The sequence below is a fragment of the Schistocerca cancellata genome, chromosome 5 (genome assembly GCF_023864275.1).
Source record: "Schistocerca cancellata isolate TAMUIC-IGC-003103 chromosome 5, iqSchCanc2.1, whole genome shotgun sequence".
Taxonomy (NCBI): domain Eukaryota; kingdom Metazoa; phylum Arthropoda; class Insecta; order Orthoptera; family Acrididae; genus Schistocerca; species Schistocerca cancellata.
The window spans coordinates 648589976-648606490 of record NC_064630.1 but is presented as its reverse complement, the minus strand read 5'-3'; the positions used below and the strand labels follow the sequence as shown (position 1 = coordinate 648606490).

The 16515-nt window shown below is 37.4% G+C and overlaps 1 protein-coding gene across 2 annotated transcripts in view; it reads left to right on the top strand.

The window, feature by feature from the left end:
• Positions 1 to 3764: 3764 nt before the first annotated feature.
• Positions 3765 to 16515, top strand: part of LOC126187677 (transmembrane protein 245) — a 246221-nt gene continuing 233470 nt past the window's right edge. For both annotated transcript variants that reach the window (XR_007537772.1, XM_049928911.1), the window contains exons 1-2: positions 3765 to 4405; positions 4763 to 4991. Coding sequence is in view for 1 of the 2 variants with exons in the window: in XM_049928911.1 (XP_049784868.1) it covers positions 3869 to 4405; positions 4763 to 4991 (766 nt within the window). In the remaining variant the exon portion in view is untranslated. The remainder of the gene's footprint in view (positions 4406 to 4762; positions 4992 to 16515) is intronic.

The window sequence follows — 16515 nt, the reverse complement described above, 5'->3', positions numbered from 1 at the left end:
ACCTAAATATAATTTATACCCCAGATTAGCAAAATAACTTCAAACTCACCGATGTAGTAAGAATCATTAACTAGTATAAACGTCACTGAGTAAGCAGCTGCTTCTGGTGACTTCATTCCAAAGAGTTTTAAAGTAATTTGAAATAACTTTTTGTTTGAAATTTTTAAAGTAAAGATGACATTTGGGTAATTTTGCGATGATTTCATGAAGAAGCCACAAATCACTATTTCTAACAGTTTCAGGGCCATTTAATCTGAATTATAAAGAAACAATTACTTGAAATGATATACACCTCATACTGTAAGCTTATAAGGAATCTACTGTTTAGAAAAATGTAGACTTTTATTCTACCCACAATTATTTTTTGGTGAGTAAAACTGAATCAAAATGAAATAAAAGATGAAATCGAAATGAATTTAAGAAACTATCAGTTCTGTGGAACTGAAATGTAAAATAACAAAAAAAGGCGAGATTTTAAAAAGGTAAAATGACATTAAGTTTTAATTTATTGGTGCCACGTACTAGAGAGCTAGTTTAAAATGACCTCTTTTTGCTGAACAACTTGTAATATGTATTCTTAGCTGGTAATCCATTTCACTTTCATCCAGGCTCAATTTTTTCTACATAAAAGAATATGATATTTCTTTACGTTATGTAATAATATTTAACATTTGTAATATTAACGTACCACTAGAGAAAAATGCACCAACGAACCTGTAATACACTATATATCCTCTTCAGACCCGGTGTAGCAGTAAGGCAGGAGACGCCACACACTTACCGAACTATGTTCCAGTATAAAACAAACTTCACAACAGTCAACAATCATTAACGCGTGTCACAAAAGTAAAATGGCCGTAAACCTAGCAGAGTCAGTGCAAGGCTTATAAACGCTTGTGGCGCTTCCTGTGGACGTCTATGGAAGCTATGCTGCGCGCGCATCTGCTGTACAGGCTTCCAGGGAAATTACAGTTTATTTCAAGCTTGGGAAAATTATTTTAATTCAAGCTAAATTTTTACAGCTTGATGTGAACTGTGTAACAGGTTGATTTTTCAATCTTGAATTTTCAACTGAACCTAAACTCAATATCCACCTTGAAATAAGCTGTGTAACAGGCTGATTTTTCAGTCTTGAATTTTCAACTGAACCTAAACTCAATATCCACCTTGAAATAAGCTTGAGTGCTAGCTGGGCCTAGAAAAACATCAACAAAAATCACATACCCACATAAACAACAAACAAAACATTACGAAAACACACACACACATACATGCACAGACACACACTTTCAGCCCCCACCCCCAGAGCAGGAGTTGTAATGCATGACATGGGAATTAAAAACGAGTACATGTTTCGAATTAAACGAAAAGCTTACTGTTACCTGTCACTGTTTATTTGTATCCATAATCCACAACACGTTGCAAAAGTTTAAATGTCCATCATGAAGTGGATTTACATGTGTTCGTATTTTATATGCGTGTGTTGTGTTGCGATTTTGGTGTAACTTGCGGCACTGTCTCCAATGGTAACAGGCTCCTTTCTCTCTCGTAACACATCACAGGTAAACCACAGTCGCGACACTCCGTCTCTTTTTTGTTACCTATGTGATAGCAGCATGCCAAGCGGCCAGGAAGCTATGTTGTTGAGTTCGGCGAGATCTTGTGAAAACGAAAGCGAATCGGAATTCTTTATATTGGTCTGTAGAGTGGTTTGACAAACGGGAGTCTACAGCGCATTAAATTGCAGCAACACCAAGAAGAAGACACATTTCTCTTTTTTAGGTTTCCTAATGACCCTAGGAAGGGTGAACCGCTACGTTACAGAACAGTTTATTTGCGATTTTCTTGCAACCTGCAGATATTTACTGGAGAATGTCGTGTTCTTTAAGAAAAAAAAATTGCTAGTAAACAGCAGAAGACCTGATCTTTTGCAGACAGGTGTAGTATATCTACTCAAAAACGGGAAGTTTTCTTCGCTAGTGGAACAGGTAACGTGTATGGAATGCAATACCTATATTACTTAACGTACCAGATAGGCTACCACAACTGCAGCTGAAGGGAAAAACCACGTAGACGTGATAATAAGAGAAAAAAGCAATAAAACTGTTTCCCCAACACAGAAGAAACCAATTCCACAATGTTTGCTGCATCTGAGCCACAAAAGGCGAGAAAGGCTTGAATATTATTTAACGTACCAGATAGGCTACCACAACTGTAGCTGAAGGGAAAAACCACGTAGACGTGATAATAAGAGAAAAAAGCAATAAAACTGTTTCCCCAACACAGAAGAAACCAATTCCACAATGTTTGCTGCATCTGAGCCACAAAAGGCGAGAAAGGCTTGAATATTATTTAACGTACCAGATAGGCTACCACAACTGTAGCTGAAGGGAAAAACCACGTAGACGTGATAATAAGAGAAAAAAGCAATAAAACTGTTTCCCCAACACAGAAGAAACCAATTCCACAATGGTTGCTGCATCTGAGCCACAAAAGGCGAGAAAGGCTTGAATATGTATTTATATTTTCTTGTTTTCAGTGGACCAAGCTGCAGTTATACACATATTTGAAAGTATTTCATCATCATTAAGATGTAGCTTATGTCATTGAATCAAGGATACTGGGCTCTTTTTACGTGTTTTCACTCGGGGCGCTGGTGTCGCACCAACTGTCAGATGGTAACAATTTTCGCAGCAGTGAGTGTCGCGACCACAGTCTATGTTAGGCTGTGGTCGCGACTGTGTATGTGTAAACTGCCACATTTTGTCTTTGTTTACAAAATATGATAGTTTACATGTCGTGTGCTACGACAGAGAAAGGATCTTGTGACCATTGGAGACAGTACCTCAAGTTATCCCAAAATCGTACACACACACACACACACACACATACACATATGTAAGTCCACCTCATGATGGAGGCTTATACCTTCTAAACGAGTAGAAGATGTAAATAAACAGTGACTGGAAACAGTAAACACACACGCACACACACATATGTAAGTCCACCTCACGATGGAGGTTTATACCTTCGAAACGAGACGTTGAAGATGTAAATAAACAGTGACTCGAAACGGTAAACTTGTCTTATTGGATGTCAGTAACAGTCACGGCGAAACCTAACCTAAAATGCTCCCATTTAATAAACATGTGCTCATCTACTGAAGGACATGACATATACGAAATCCTGGTGACAATGGACCGTTTGTATATTTCAGTAATGATGTCACAGACAAGGCGATATAGACAATACTGAACATAAAATGCTATATTAATCGAAACTGGATTATTGGTATATGAAATTGTAGCCTATATGGTAAGCTGGAAACGTGAAATCATTTTTTGGTTAGACAATAAAACGTGCTCATATTTTAGATTATCGCATATTTGCAGCTGATAATGATTTCAACGTCGACGTGAAATGCACCGTAGCCTAAATGTCTGAATAAGCTCTACATTACTGCAGTGGGATATTAAAGGGTTTCCTACAGGATAAATTCTTCATTGAACTACACGGCAAATTATTTCCTTACAGCGTCGCAACTGCTGTCATCACTTATTAAGCTTGTTGTTTAATTTTGTACCCGTACATTCCACTCAGAAGCAATAAAACTGAAATAACTCGGTTGTTAAATGTCCACACTTGTGATACCGGCTTCACATTTAAATCTCTTGATACGCTCCATGTGTTGGACGCGAAGTTGAAACATCGTATCACATGTACTCTTATCGTCGGATTGTTGGCTGCACTGTGTGTCACATTTTGTCGCAGTGTGGACAGTGTGTTGTTGCGTCAGGTTTAAATTTAGGAAGTGGGTGTAACTTTGCTCACCGTATGAATCCAAGAGAATAACGCCCTAAGCTTAATCATGTCACAGAATACGTCTAGTGCTGAACTCATTACATCTCCCTTGGATAATGTCTTTAGTTTTTTAGGTGGATTACCCCAGGGCCACGAGAAAGCTCTAAAGCAAGCTCTGTACAATGCCCTTGCCCTATTTTTTCTGTTTGTTTGTTGCATTGCGGGAGTGGCATTGTTTTACGTGTTGGAACCTTTTATCAAACCTTTAATATGGGCTCTTTTATGTGGTTCCGTGCTGCATCCTTTCAAGTATTCCTTGTCTACCGCAATGCAGGGATGGATTGATTCATTATCAGCTTCGTCAACGCCGTTGATAATTGGCATTGTTTTAGCACCTATCAAGATAGTTGATAACTTATCTGAAATAATTGGCGATATTACTGTTAAATACATAAATTACATTGTAGGTTTTTTTGCTAGCGTTTCAATTTTGCTTTTTGTGTACTACTACACTCCAAGTTTTATTGTATGTCTGATTCTTCGTCTTGGATTCTTTGCTAGTCGAGCAGTTTCTTTTATTATAGGATTAGTTAATCAGTATGTGGTGAGTTTTATATCCAGATTACTGGTTTTTTTCTATGTTGTTATGTGACAATGTTAAGAAGTATCTGCTAGAGCGACTGATTTTTATTTCATTTCAAATTAAAAGGCTTTGTTTTGTTATACAATGGAAACAGGCTGTTTGATTAATTATTGAATAGCATATGTATATCACAGTTAACTTCAATTGTAGACTTAAATGTTGTATACTATTGTATGTGCCTCAAATATGTTTGAAAGGATGTAGACATGATATTGTTGAGAATATGCCTTCGTTCAGTCTGTAGTAATCATTTGAAATGTTGCATTTGCTTACATAAACACAGTGTATGAATGTTTAAAATTAATCATTGTTGAACAGGTTTTTGCAGCCATTGCGGGATACATCGTAATGGTGAAAATGTCTTGGAAACGGGAGATAGCACGACAGTTCTGTATGATGTCTTATGGTGTTTGGCTTCTGGTTACGTGCTATGTCTCGGGATTTGCTGGTCCATACAGAGTTGCAGTATTTTTTACCATAGTATTGTTATTACTTATGGGTCTGGCTTATCAAGTAATAAGTGTGCACAGTGCAGTGAAGTCAAGAGGTTAGATTTACTTTACACACTTTACAGTAATAGAGATTTTTAATAGATTTTATGTGATGTGGTACAGACTGAAGATACACATTGTGAGTATTTTTATGTAGGTTATATTGCATGTTACAAAACACAATATCTCACAGATGTGTTTTAACTGTGATAACGTATTTAAACAGATATTTAGTGTTGTATAATAATATTATCAGAATGAATATTTTGTACTGTGGCATTGTATTGGCTACATATACAGCTTAAAACTGTGTGCCTGTCTGGGATTTTAACTTGACCCCTCTTGCCAGTGGCCAACATTTTTCCATTTCTTGTGGGTCTCACCTCCGGATAGATTAGCTGTAGCGAACCGTTTTCTATCTTTATTTTTACCCTAGAGTCCCAGGAACAGGGTTGTTTTAGAAATAATGGATACATATCAGCTGATTGAAGGTATTAGCTAGGCCCTGAGATGTGCCTGGAAAGCTTGGATGATGTTACTATCTCCTGTGAAAGACAAATGTTTGGGTTTTAGTGTAGTCAGAGACTGTTTGATTACCAGTAAGTTTCAAAGTGATCTGTGTAGGGAACATACCATCGAAAACAATATTTCTGAGGATTGTTGCTGTCGTTAGATGACATTGCCACTTACGTTTTAGATCTCAAAGGAATGAAAACAGATAAAGTTTTGGACTCCAGGTGTACTCCATATGATTAATCTCATTGTTACTTTTTACAAAGAGGAACTTTTGTAGCATGAACTGAACAACTCAATACATTATAATTGTCCTGAACAGTTTAGTATTCAACTTTTATTTTATACTTTGTATGCTTGTATGGTCTTGGTTACTGTTACCTGAAGTATCATTGAAATAAGTTATGCTATTGTTTTTTGTGCTCGTATTTATGGGGGTTAAACAATATGAGCATTCTTTACCTCCTATTGACTGATCATGTGCAAAAGCAAAACTGTCACCTACTTCACTGCAATGCATAACCCTCATTCTTGGAGTGTGGTTGCAGTGGACCAAAGATTGCAACATTGCATTTGGGAACAACAAAATACTCCAACTGTGCTACATGTAATATTGTTGGATCTTAAAAGTTGGCAGTTGCCAAAAATGAAAACTAGCAGCTAGAAGTATTCAGACTTCTAGTGGTTCAGACATAGTATCAGTGCCTGTGCGATCCCCATGTTATGTTTCGTAGGTTAACTTCATGCCTGTGACACAGGCTGTCAGTAAGAACCTTTTCTTTCTGTTAAGAAAGTCTGTCCATGCAAGAGGATCACTTCAATATTTCAGTTTGTCAAGTAAAATTTTGTGATTGACGCAGTCAAAAGCTGATTTGGCAAGGTCAGAAAATATCTACCCACAGCATAATTCTTTTTGTATAGTTTTGCCATCATTTCATTTGTGTGGTACTTTAATGCTTTCTTTTATTGCTTTCTCTGTGAAGAATCCTTCACAAAAGCCAAGTCAAGAGAGGTTTTATTTTTGAAGGTAATGTCTGTTGCTGCAGGCAGTGTTGACACAAATTAATCTAATGCATCTGTATTCAGTTGTTATTGAGAAAGTGCCTTGTTTGCCGCTTCTGTGAGGAAGTATGGTACTGTAATAACAGAATTTGTTGCCCAGTGATGTTAAAGTGTTGCTATTTCTGCCATAACTGTTTTCTTGGGGTTTAGTTTGCTCTGGATCACCAGTTTTGTTTGTTTCTTCTTCAGTGATGTTCAGAATCATTGTTTCTTTGTTTTTGCAGCGTTTTAGTTGTGAGTGTAGTAATCTACGTGAGATCCAATTGGTTGTTGATAAGAGGCTTGACATTATAATTCTGTCACAGAAGATACAGGACTTGGGAGAGCAACTGAACAGAATTGATATTGTCTTGAAATGATATTTGATAATGAAACTCTATAAAAGTAAAACAAGGGTAATGGGATGTAGTTGCATTAAATCTGGTGATTCTGAGGAAATTAGATTAGGAAAGGAGACACTAAATGTGTTAGGCGAGTTCAGCTATTTGGGCAGCAAGATACATGATGATAGCTGTAGTAGAGAGGATATAAATTGCAGACTGGGAATAATAAGAAAATGATTTATGAAAAGAGGAAGTCGCCAGCGTCTAATATAAATTTAAGTGTTGCGATGTCTTTACTGAACATGTTTGTGTGGAGTGTAGCTTGCATGGATGTGAAATATGGATGATACTGTATAAGAATTATGGTAGACCAAATAATAGAGGGGAAGGTGCTGAATCAAATTGAGGAAGAAAGACATTTATGATACAACGTGACTAAAAGACAGGACCAATTGATACGACACATGCTGAGGCATCAAGGATTTGTCTGTCTGGTAACGAAGACAGTGTGGAGGATAAAAATTGTAGATGGAGTCCAAAGCTTGAATACAGCAAGTTGTTTTCCAAATGGATGTAAGTTGTAATTAGTTAAGCAGAAATGAGGAGCCTTGCACAGGACTGTCTAACATGGAAAGATGCATCAAACCAGGCGTTGATCTGAAAACCGTAACAATTTCCCCAAATTGCTTCAGGCAAATGCCGAGATGGTCCATCATAAGGGCACGGCTGACTTCCTTCCCCATCCTTCACTAATGTGATAGGATGGATGACCTCACTGTTTGGTCCCCTCCTCCCAAATCAACAAGCCAACCAACAATAACAGGATAGAGCACTCATGATAATGGAGGTTCAGCTCTTGAATACACCTTATCTTTTGAATTAAGTATAAGTCCTTTGGCCTAGCATAAGGTCATCACATAATATCATCACATGAAGTTTCAACGTATGGATACACCTTGTCCTCTTAGTTTGGTAGAACCCTTATTTTTCTCACTGTCAATTTTTTCATTGCCCTTATTATATGAGGAAAAGAAAACTCTAAGAGCTGTAGGAAAATGTTTGAGTAAGAGTTTAATTTCCACTACCTGCATTAAAATTTTGCCTCAACATTGTTCTTATAATTCTCTCCAAACTCTGTGATTGAATCATGACATGATTCTGCAATACACTACTTTTATTCTGAGATTTGTATCTAAATGGTCAGTATATTTTGTAATTGACATTGTAATTGGCTAAACCACTGACTATTCATTTTATAAGTAAATGACGGCAGATTTTTGGGAATAGAAATTAACGGTCAGTGGGGGTTGCTTTATGTCTTTAAATGATCATTGGGAATTTTACTGTAAAAAAAAAAAAAATTCAGAATTGGATCAGTACTATCTGACAGAATAACCAAATTAAAGCCTCCATAAACAATTTTTCTGCAGTTAAGTCTGCATAATCTTTTTAGAGCTGCCTCTATGTGATCATTGAAGCTTATGATAAATCCTTGTAACTAACAGCATTACAAGCTTGTGTGTTTCCTGATCCATTACTGTAACCCAGTATTCAAACAGCTGCTTAGCACAATATCCCTTAACCTGAAGGGTGTGGGACTTAAATCCGTTTTTATGTACATTGTTGGTCTTCCGTCCAAAGACTGGTTTGATACTGCTCTCTATGCCACTCCCTCCTATGCAAGCCTCTTCATTCCAATGCTGAATTGGTGACCCCTTGTCATCTCAGAATGTGTCCATCAACTGATCCCTTCTTTTAGTCAAGTTGTGCCACATATCTCTTCTCTCACAAATTCTATTCAGTACCTCTTCGTTAGCTACACAATCTATCCATCTAATCTTCAGCATTATAATGTACACTACATTTCAAAAGCCTCTGTTGTCTTACCTAAACTGTTTATAGTCATGTTTCCCTTCCATACATGATCACATTCTAGACAAATACCTTCAGAAAAGACTCCCTGACACTTAAATCTGTTTCGAAGATTAGATAGACTGCTTCAGCTGTAAGTCCTTTATTGATAAGCACAATCAGTTTTGCAACATTTTAGGTGCATCAGCAAATGCAATCTGTACAAGTCAATAGTCAAAAATTCATGTAGGGTACCAAAACGTAACTCAGTGGTCTTATCTTCAAAATGATATATCAAGGCTGTGGCTACTCTGACTAAAAAGTCTGCTGACTTGAATGTGTATTTGATATTAACAAATGTTTAGCTTTTTCACTCACTGCATTTTACCCCTGCTACCTTCAAAATTTCAAGAGAGTATTGCAGTCAGTATTGTCAATAGCTTTCTCTAAGTCTATACATGATATAAATGTAGGATTTCCTTTCCTTAACCAATCTTTTGAGAGAAGTCCTAGGGTCAGTATTGCATTGCATGTTCTTGTATTTCTCTGGAATCCAAACTGATCTTCCCTGATGTCGGCTTCTACCAAGTTTTGCCATTGTTCTGTAAAGATTTCATGTTAGTGTTTTGCAACAGTGACTTTTTGAACTATCTCAGCACTGGCCTTCTTTGGAATTGGCATTATTACAGTCTTCTTGGAATCTCACAGTATTTCACCTGTCTCATAAATCTTGCACGCCAGATGGAATAGTTTTGTCATGGCTGGCTCTCCCAAGGCTATCGATAGTTTGACTGAATGTTGTCTACTCCAGACGAAATACTTTGAATGTTGTCTACTCCAGACGAAATACTTATTCACTTTGCATGTTCTACATCATAACAGTTACCACAAGATTGATCAATGGAACACGTAACTTAACTAACCAACTAACTAACTACTAACAGGCCTTGTTTCCATGTAGGTCTTCCATTGCTCTGCCAAATTCTTCTCACACTACCGTATCTCCCATTTTGTCCTCATCTTCATCCTCTTCCCTTTCTATATATATTGGCTTTCTCTTGGCTACCTCCTTTATATATTCCTTTCAATTTTCAGCATTCCCTTCTTTGCTTTGTACTGGCTTTCCATCCGGGCTTATGATTTCATGCAGTTGCTTCTCTTTTCTCCAAAGGGCACTTGAATTTTTGTGTAGGCAGCATCTGTCTTTACTCTTGTGAAACATGCTTCTAAATCTTTGCGTATGCCTTCTAGCTGTACCTGCTTAACCATTTTGGAATCTCTCTCTTTCTCTCTCATCTCTCTCTCTCATCTCTCTCTCTCAAACGTCTGTATTCCCTCTCGCCTGCTTTATTTGCTGTAAAAATCTGTATCTTACCATTACATAATCAATCTGAAATCTGGTGTCTCCAGGGCTCTTCTGTGTACATAGCCTTCTTTCATGATTCTTAAACCAAGTGTTAGCCATGATTAAATTAAGCTCTGTGCAAATTTCTACCAGTTGGCTTTTTCTTTCATTCCTATCCCCCAGTCTGTATTGCCCTACTAGTTTTCCACCTCTTCCTTTTCCTACTATCAAATTCCAAGCCCCTCATCACAATCAAATTTTTGTCTCCCTTAAATATCTAAATAATATTATTTATCTCATCATTTATTTCTTCAATCCCTTTATCATCTGTGGAGTTAGTTGGCATATAAACTTGTACTACTTGGCAGTTGTGAGCTTAGCATCTATTTTGGGTACGTTAATGTGTTCACCAGCTGTTCGTAGTAGCGTAAGTGCTATTCTGTTATTCATTATTAAACCCACTTCTGCATTACTCGTATGTGACTTTGTTTGTATAACCTTTATTCATCTGACTGGGAGTTCTGTTTCTCCTGCCGTCGATATTCAATAATTCCTACTTTATCTGATTTCAGCTTATCAAGTTCCCTTTTTAAATTTTCTAACCTACCTGCATGATTAAGGGATCTAATGTTAACTCGCTCCGACCTCTAGAATATCGTGTTTGGTTCTGGTGATGACAACCTCCTGTGTAGTCCCTACCCGTAAAACCAAATGGGGGCTATTTTACCCTAGAGGATCCCTTCATGATTTAATCATACAGTGCCTGGGAGTTACCCCTTGCTTTCAGCTATTCACAATATGGGCACAATAAAATCATTTTGGTTGATTTTACAAGACCAGATCAGATAATCGTCCAGATTGTTGCCCCCTACAACTGCTATAAAGGCTGCGGCCCCTCTTCAGGAACCATGTTTGGCCTCGTAGCAGATTCCATCAATTATTCAATTATTGTTGCACGGCTATCTGTATTGCTGAGGTACAAAAGCCAACTCACCAGTGGCAAGGTCCATTGCTAAATATATTTTGCCTTTCATGTTATTGGTTCTACAGTAATACTGTCCCTCAAAATCACAATAAAAATTTACTGTAGATATTTTAGCATGCAGCTGAATCATCTCTTTCTTTGTTACAAACAAAAATTTTTAATTGTAAACAAGAAAACTGGCATCATCAGTCGTAAGAGGTTTGAAATCATTTATTACTTGGAAGCAATTTCAGTCACTGTGTGACACCGTCAGTGCAAATATTAGTCTTGAAGACTCACGTAATAAAAGCATGTATTAAAACAGCCATGTTGAAGTTGTAAAATGTGCTTTTATTACGTGAGTCATCAAGACTGTAATATTTGCACTGAATATCGTCACACAGCGACTGAAATCGCTTTCATGTAATACATGATTTCAAACTTCTTAGAATCGATGATGCCAGTTTTCTTGTTTACAATATTAATATTGCAGTCACTGAGCTCATGATTCCCAATGGAATCCAACCTCAAGACTGATTTTTGAGATTTAGGAGGTAAATAGTCAATCATTGCTCTTGCTCTTCAAATGATGTGTTAAAGAGCCTCACCCATGAAATCATCTATACTAATGTGAATTGTGTGTAAAATAACGAAAAAGCAGTCACTCAGCTATAGCGGATCAGTGCATGGAAAACAGTTACATATAACAGAAAACAGCTTTCACACTAGCTGTTGAGCACTTTACGGGATTGTGTGCTAGGGTTTTTGTAGGTGTGAATGCGTGTGCTATTGTAACGAAAAAAGCAGGTGTGAATGCCATTTTCTGTTATATGTTATTGTGCTCCACACAGTTATCTGCTGTAGGTGAGTGGTTGCCTTTTCCTTGTTTTATGTACTGCTCCATCTAGGGATAGGAATTGTTGTACTGATCATAATCTTATCACTCTCTTACACTTCTCCAGCTTCTTTCTAGAGCAAAATAATTCCTTTAATTTCAGTTCAAATTCTTGCAAAGTGCTGCAACTTGATTGAAGGAAATATGAGGAGGTTCATTCAAATGAAGCCTGGTCAGTGCGTCTACCTTTGGCCTACACCATCTGTTGGTAGGGAGAATGACGCATGCTTACCATTTGATGTTGCATAGTACCAGTGTGGTTTCACGCCGAAGAGAAGGTGGTCCCACAAGTTATCGTCCACTACTGAACATGCAAGCAAGTAAGCAGGAACAACGAGGAGTTATTCGAGTTTTGCCGGCGGAGGGAGTTGGAGGCCGTGAAATGTAGCGATGGTTGAAGGCTATGTACGGTGAGTACAGTCTGAGTCGTTCAGGTGTTGTGGAATGGTGCAAACGATTCCTTGAGGGGTGTGTGTCAGTGGAAGACGATGGTCGTCCTGGACAGGCTCATTGTGTCATCACACTGGAAATGGTCGCAGAAGTGAGTGCTTTAGTCTTGAACAACTGCAGAATCACCTCCAAAACAAGCTATTCATGGACATCGATTCGCAACTTACGACAAAGTGTGTGACTGGATCCAACAGCAGCCTACTAGCTTCTTCATGGTGACTATTTTGGAGTATGTGTACTGTGTATAATTACATTTTTGAGTTAATAAAATTGTTGCCATTACTTTACAATAGTGACCAAGTTTCATTTGAATCTCCCTTGTATAAGTCTTGTGTCCCGTGTGTTGGGAAGTTGTCACTATTACTTCCTTATATTGTGTCTATAATAGATTTTTCCAGGCAGTTTTTCAACTTACCCGATAAGAGTAATTTATTTGCTTTGAGTGAGTCTCCTCCTGAAAGTTTATCTTGGTTGATTAAGCATTATGCAGACTGCCAGGCATACTCATGAATATGAATATTGTTGGTATCAATATTTAGCAGTCCTTTTTTTTCTTATTATTGCTCCCTCTTTAGTCCTCATTCTGTAATCTGTTTCCCACCTCACTGTTCCACTTCACCAAATTTTCTTTGTTCATTGCCAACAATTTATGAAATTACTGAACCAGAGCATTTGTATCTTGCTTGCTTCTAGTAAAACTGGTAGTGTGTTGTCAGATGCAACACTCCAAAATCTACTCATTCTCTCTAATCTACTGTGCCAGTTATGCACAACAGCCTTCAAGTCATAGCCAAAACACTTATTTGGTGCACTTCTCTCATCCTCACCCCTAGTTACTTCAAATATTGACAGTCATCACTTGCAGTGTGTTGAAAATTATTTTAACTGTGGCCATGATGTAAGGTATTGGCTTCAGGAAGGACAGGTTTGCACCAAATTTTGGACTGCATCTAATGCGAGGGCCCACATTGTAAGATTTCGATGTGCCATGATAAGATTAATTGTTTGTGCAGCCACACAAAGAATGAGATAGCATTTTTATGACTTCAGTCATGTAACTCCTAGCCAATAAAGAGTTTGTTTAAAGACTTAAGTTCACATAATTCATATAGCCAGCGTGGGTATTATGATGGCTGATAATTCTCTTTTGATTTTCACTTATTTATAATTGTAGCACTACTCCCAGACCTGTATATGTTCTTGCCCCCAGATGCCGTCTGGATTCCCTCCACATTACGACAGCCTTTACTTTATCAGTCCTTCCTACAACTCTCTCCTAACTTACTACCACAGAACATTCACCCTATGATCTCTGTCCTCTCTCAAGCCTGTGAGGAACATTGACATCATCACTGTCTGCCAATTATGAGCAGGAAAAGGCCACAAAAATTCTTATTTGCTGCCAAAGATGGGTGCTTTCTTTACAAGGAAAGTTAAAATCAGTTCTACTGTCACACTTGATGTGGTTATCTCCTCATCGTCTAGAATTTGTCAAGATGCCCATCCCTTCTGAAGATTAATGTCTGAAGTGATGTTCCCACTCTCCAACATCTGGTTTCCAGTAACAATCTGATGCTTGTGACACTGTTAGGCACCGGGCTTACTACAAAATGCTCAGGTCACTGGACTCAGGCAAGTGGGATATCACATACTAAGTAGATTAACATGGACTTGCAGTGGTTTGAAACTATAGTATGTTCAGGTTAGAAGGCAGTTGCTTGATGTGATCTGTGTTGAGTGTGTTCTTTGTTTGCATCTCTCACAACAGGCTCAAGTTGTTGTTTTTCTTGGCAACTGGCAAGACTTTGTTATGTTCCACAGTGGGGCACTTGTTTCGCTACTTGCTAATCTTTCAAAAAACATTTGTTGTTGTTGTTGTTGTTGTTGTTGTTGTTATAGTGGTGGTGATGGTGTCAGAGTGCACTTGCAGCATGCCTAAGGCATGCACACTGACTTTGGTAGCTTATGTTATTGCCCATGGATTTTTGGGATTCCAGTTTTGTTTTCTGCTCCTTGATTGCTAGTGCAATGTAATCTCCATAATTTGTAATGTAACTATGATCTCCTTATTCATACAAAAGGAAAACTGGGTTGCTTTGCAGATTTTCTTCAGCGAACTATGAAAGGCTTGAGGAATTATGAGACGCTTTAGTGGGTGCAGAACTGTTTGTTAATAGAAATAAATATTTTGTGTCATTTTGTTACAAATCACGTAAGAGATTTTGTTTCAGCATTGAATTGTTTGTTGCTTGATTGTGGCTACTTCCGCTTTCTGACTGTGGAATATTTGTTATTGTTCATAAGTTCTTGGCCTCCAGACCCATTTCCCACTGCAAGATTTTTAGGTATATGGACTATAATGAGCATCTGAGAATTTTATTAATGAAAGATCTCTGAGAATTTTATGAATAAAAGGCCACACCAATTGCTTGGATATAGTTTATTTAAGTCCATGATGGGTTTCAGCCTCCACATCAAGGCCATGGAATAGAATAGAATAGAATCTTCATTGTCACATGACATGTTATATACAATCATTCGATTGAAACATTGGTGACTTGTCAATGAATAATTCTGTGCCTACCTAAGTATACCTTAAAACAAGATACATTAAGATAAAGCATATGGGTGCTCCCAGAAGCACATTACAACATAAAAAGATAATTACATGTTAAATTTCTTCCTTTTTCTTAAAATTTCCAGTGGTTTAAAATCATTCTTTTTAAGTATTTTTCATATTTGTTTCTCTTGTTTATAAATATGGAGATACTTCAAAGAGCATATACTTTCATAAAAGTAGTATATATGTATACATCTAGATATTTAGATACACAATCAGACGATACATAGTTTATAAGTATGGACGCATATAAATAGAACATATATCTCCATTAAAAGGGAACATAAGCATACACATAGAATGTAATGTAGAAAAAAAAAACAGGAAAACAAAACAATATCTCTTACTTGTCTTCCTCATTTATAAAATCATCCACACTACAGTAGCATTTGCTTTTTAAATATTTTTCAATGTTTACACCTGTGGGTTCTAGCTTGCAGTCCAACTTTGAACACATTTTATTGCTAAGCTTCAAAGCCACCTAATATGGAGTATTTTCAAATAATGTTAGTCTGTGACAAGTTTACATGTGTTCTTGTTTGTGCCTTGTTTCATAAGCATGTGTAAATGAATTTCTCTCAAAAAGATGTGGGTTTTTAACTCAAAGAGAAGTGTTTCATATATAAACATGGAAGGAATTGTCAGTAAGTAAGGCTTGCAAATAAAGGTTTGCATGATTGTCTATTATTTCTTCCAGTCATAGCTCTGATAATTTTTTTCTGTAGCTTGAACACACTGAGGAGGCTTCCTTTTTCAACTCCCCAAAAAATTATGCCGTATCTTACAACTGACGTGAAATATGCATGATTCTCAGTTTTTTAACAGCTAAGTCAGTTTCTTTATTTAGAACCCTCATTGCATAAACAAAACTATTTAACTGCTTCAGTAAGCAGTCCACATGATCAGTCCATGCCAAGTTTTTATTTATGGTCACTCCCAGAAATTTAACAGAGTCTGCAGTTATCAGTTCTCTGCATTCATAACTTAACTGTGTTATATATTCAACAGTTTGTTTGGTCCTGAAGTGTACAATTTGTGTTTTTGTTCGTTTTAGTTTCATAGCATTATTATTTATCCAATTTTCTAGTTCTTGAAGAGTCTGTTTTGTTTTCTGTGCTAATTCTTCAGTGTTTATGCAGCAGACTACTGCTGTTGAGTCAAGTGCATACAAAATCTTATCTGAAGTTACGTTGCCTGGCATGTCATTTATATAATATAAAAATAGTAATGCGCCTAGTATGGACCCCGGGGTCACCCTTATGTTGTATAATTTCCCTCTGACCGAGCGAGATGGCGCAGTGGTTAGATACGGGACTCGCATTTGGGAGGACGACGGTTCAATCCCGTGTCCAGCCATCCTGATTTAGGTTTTCCGTGATTTTAAATCACTCCAGGCAAATGCTGGGATGGTTCCTCTGAAAGGGCACGACCGACTTCCTTCCCCATCTTTCCCTAATCCGATGAGACCAATGACCTTGCTGTCTGGTCTCCTTCCCCAAAGAACCCAACCCAATTACCCTCTGTTTCCTATTTTTTAGATACGACTTGAACCAGTTT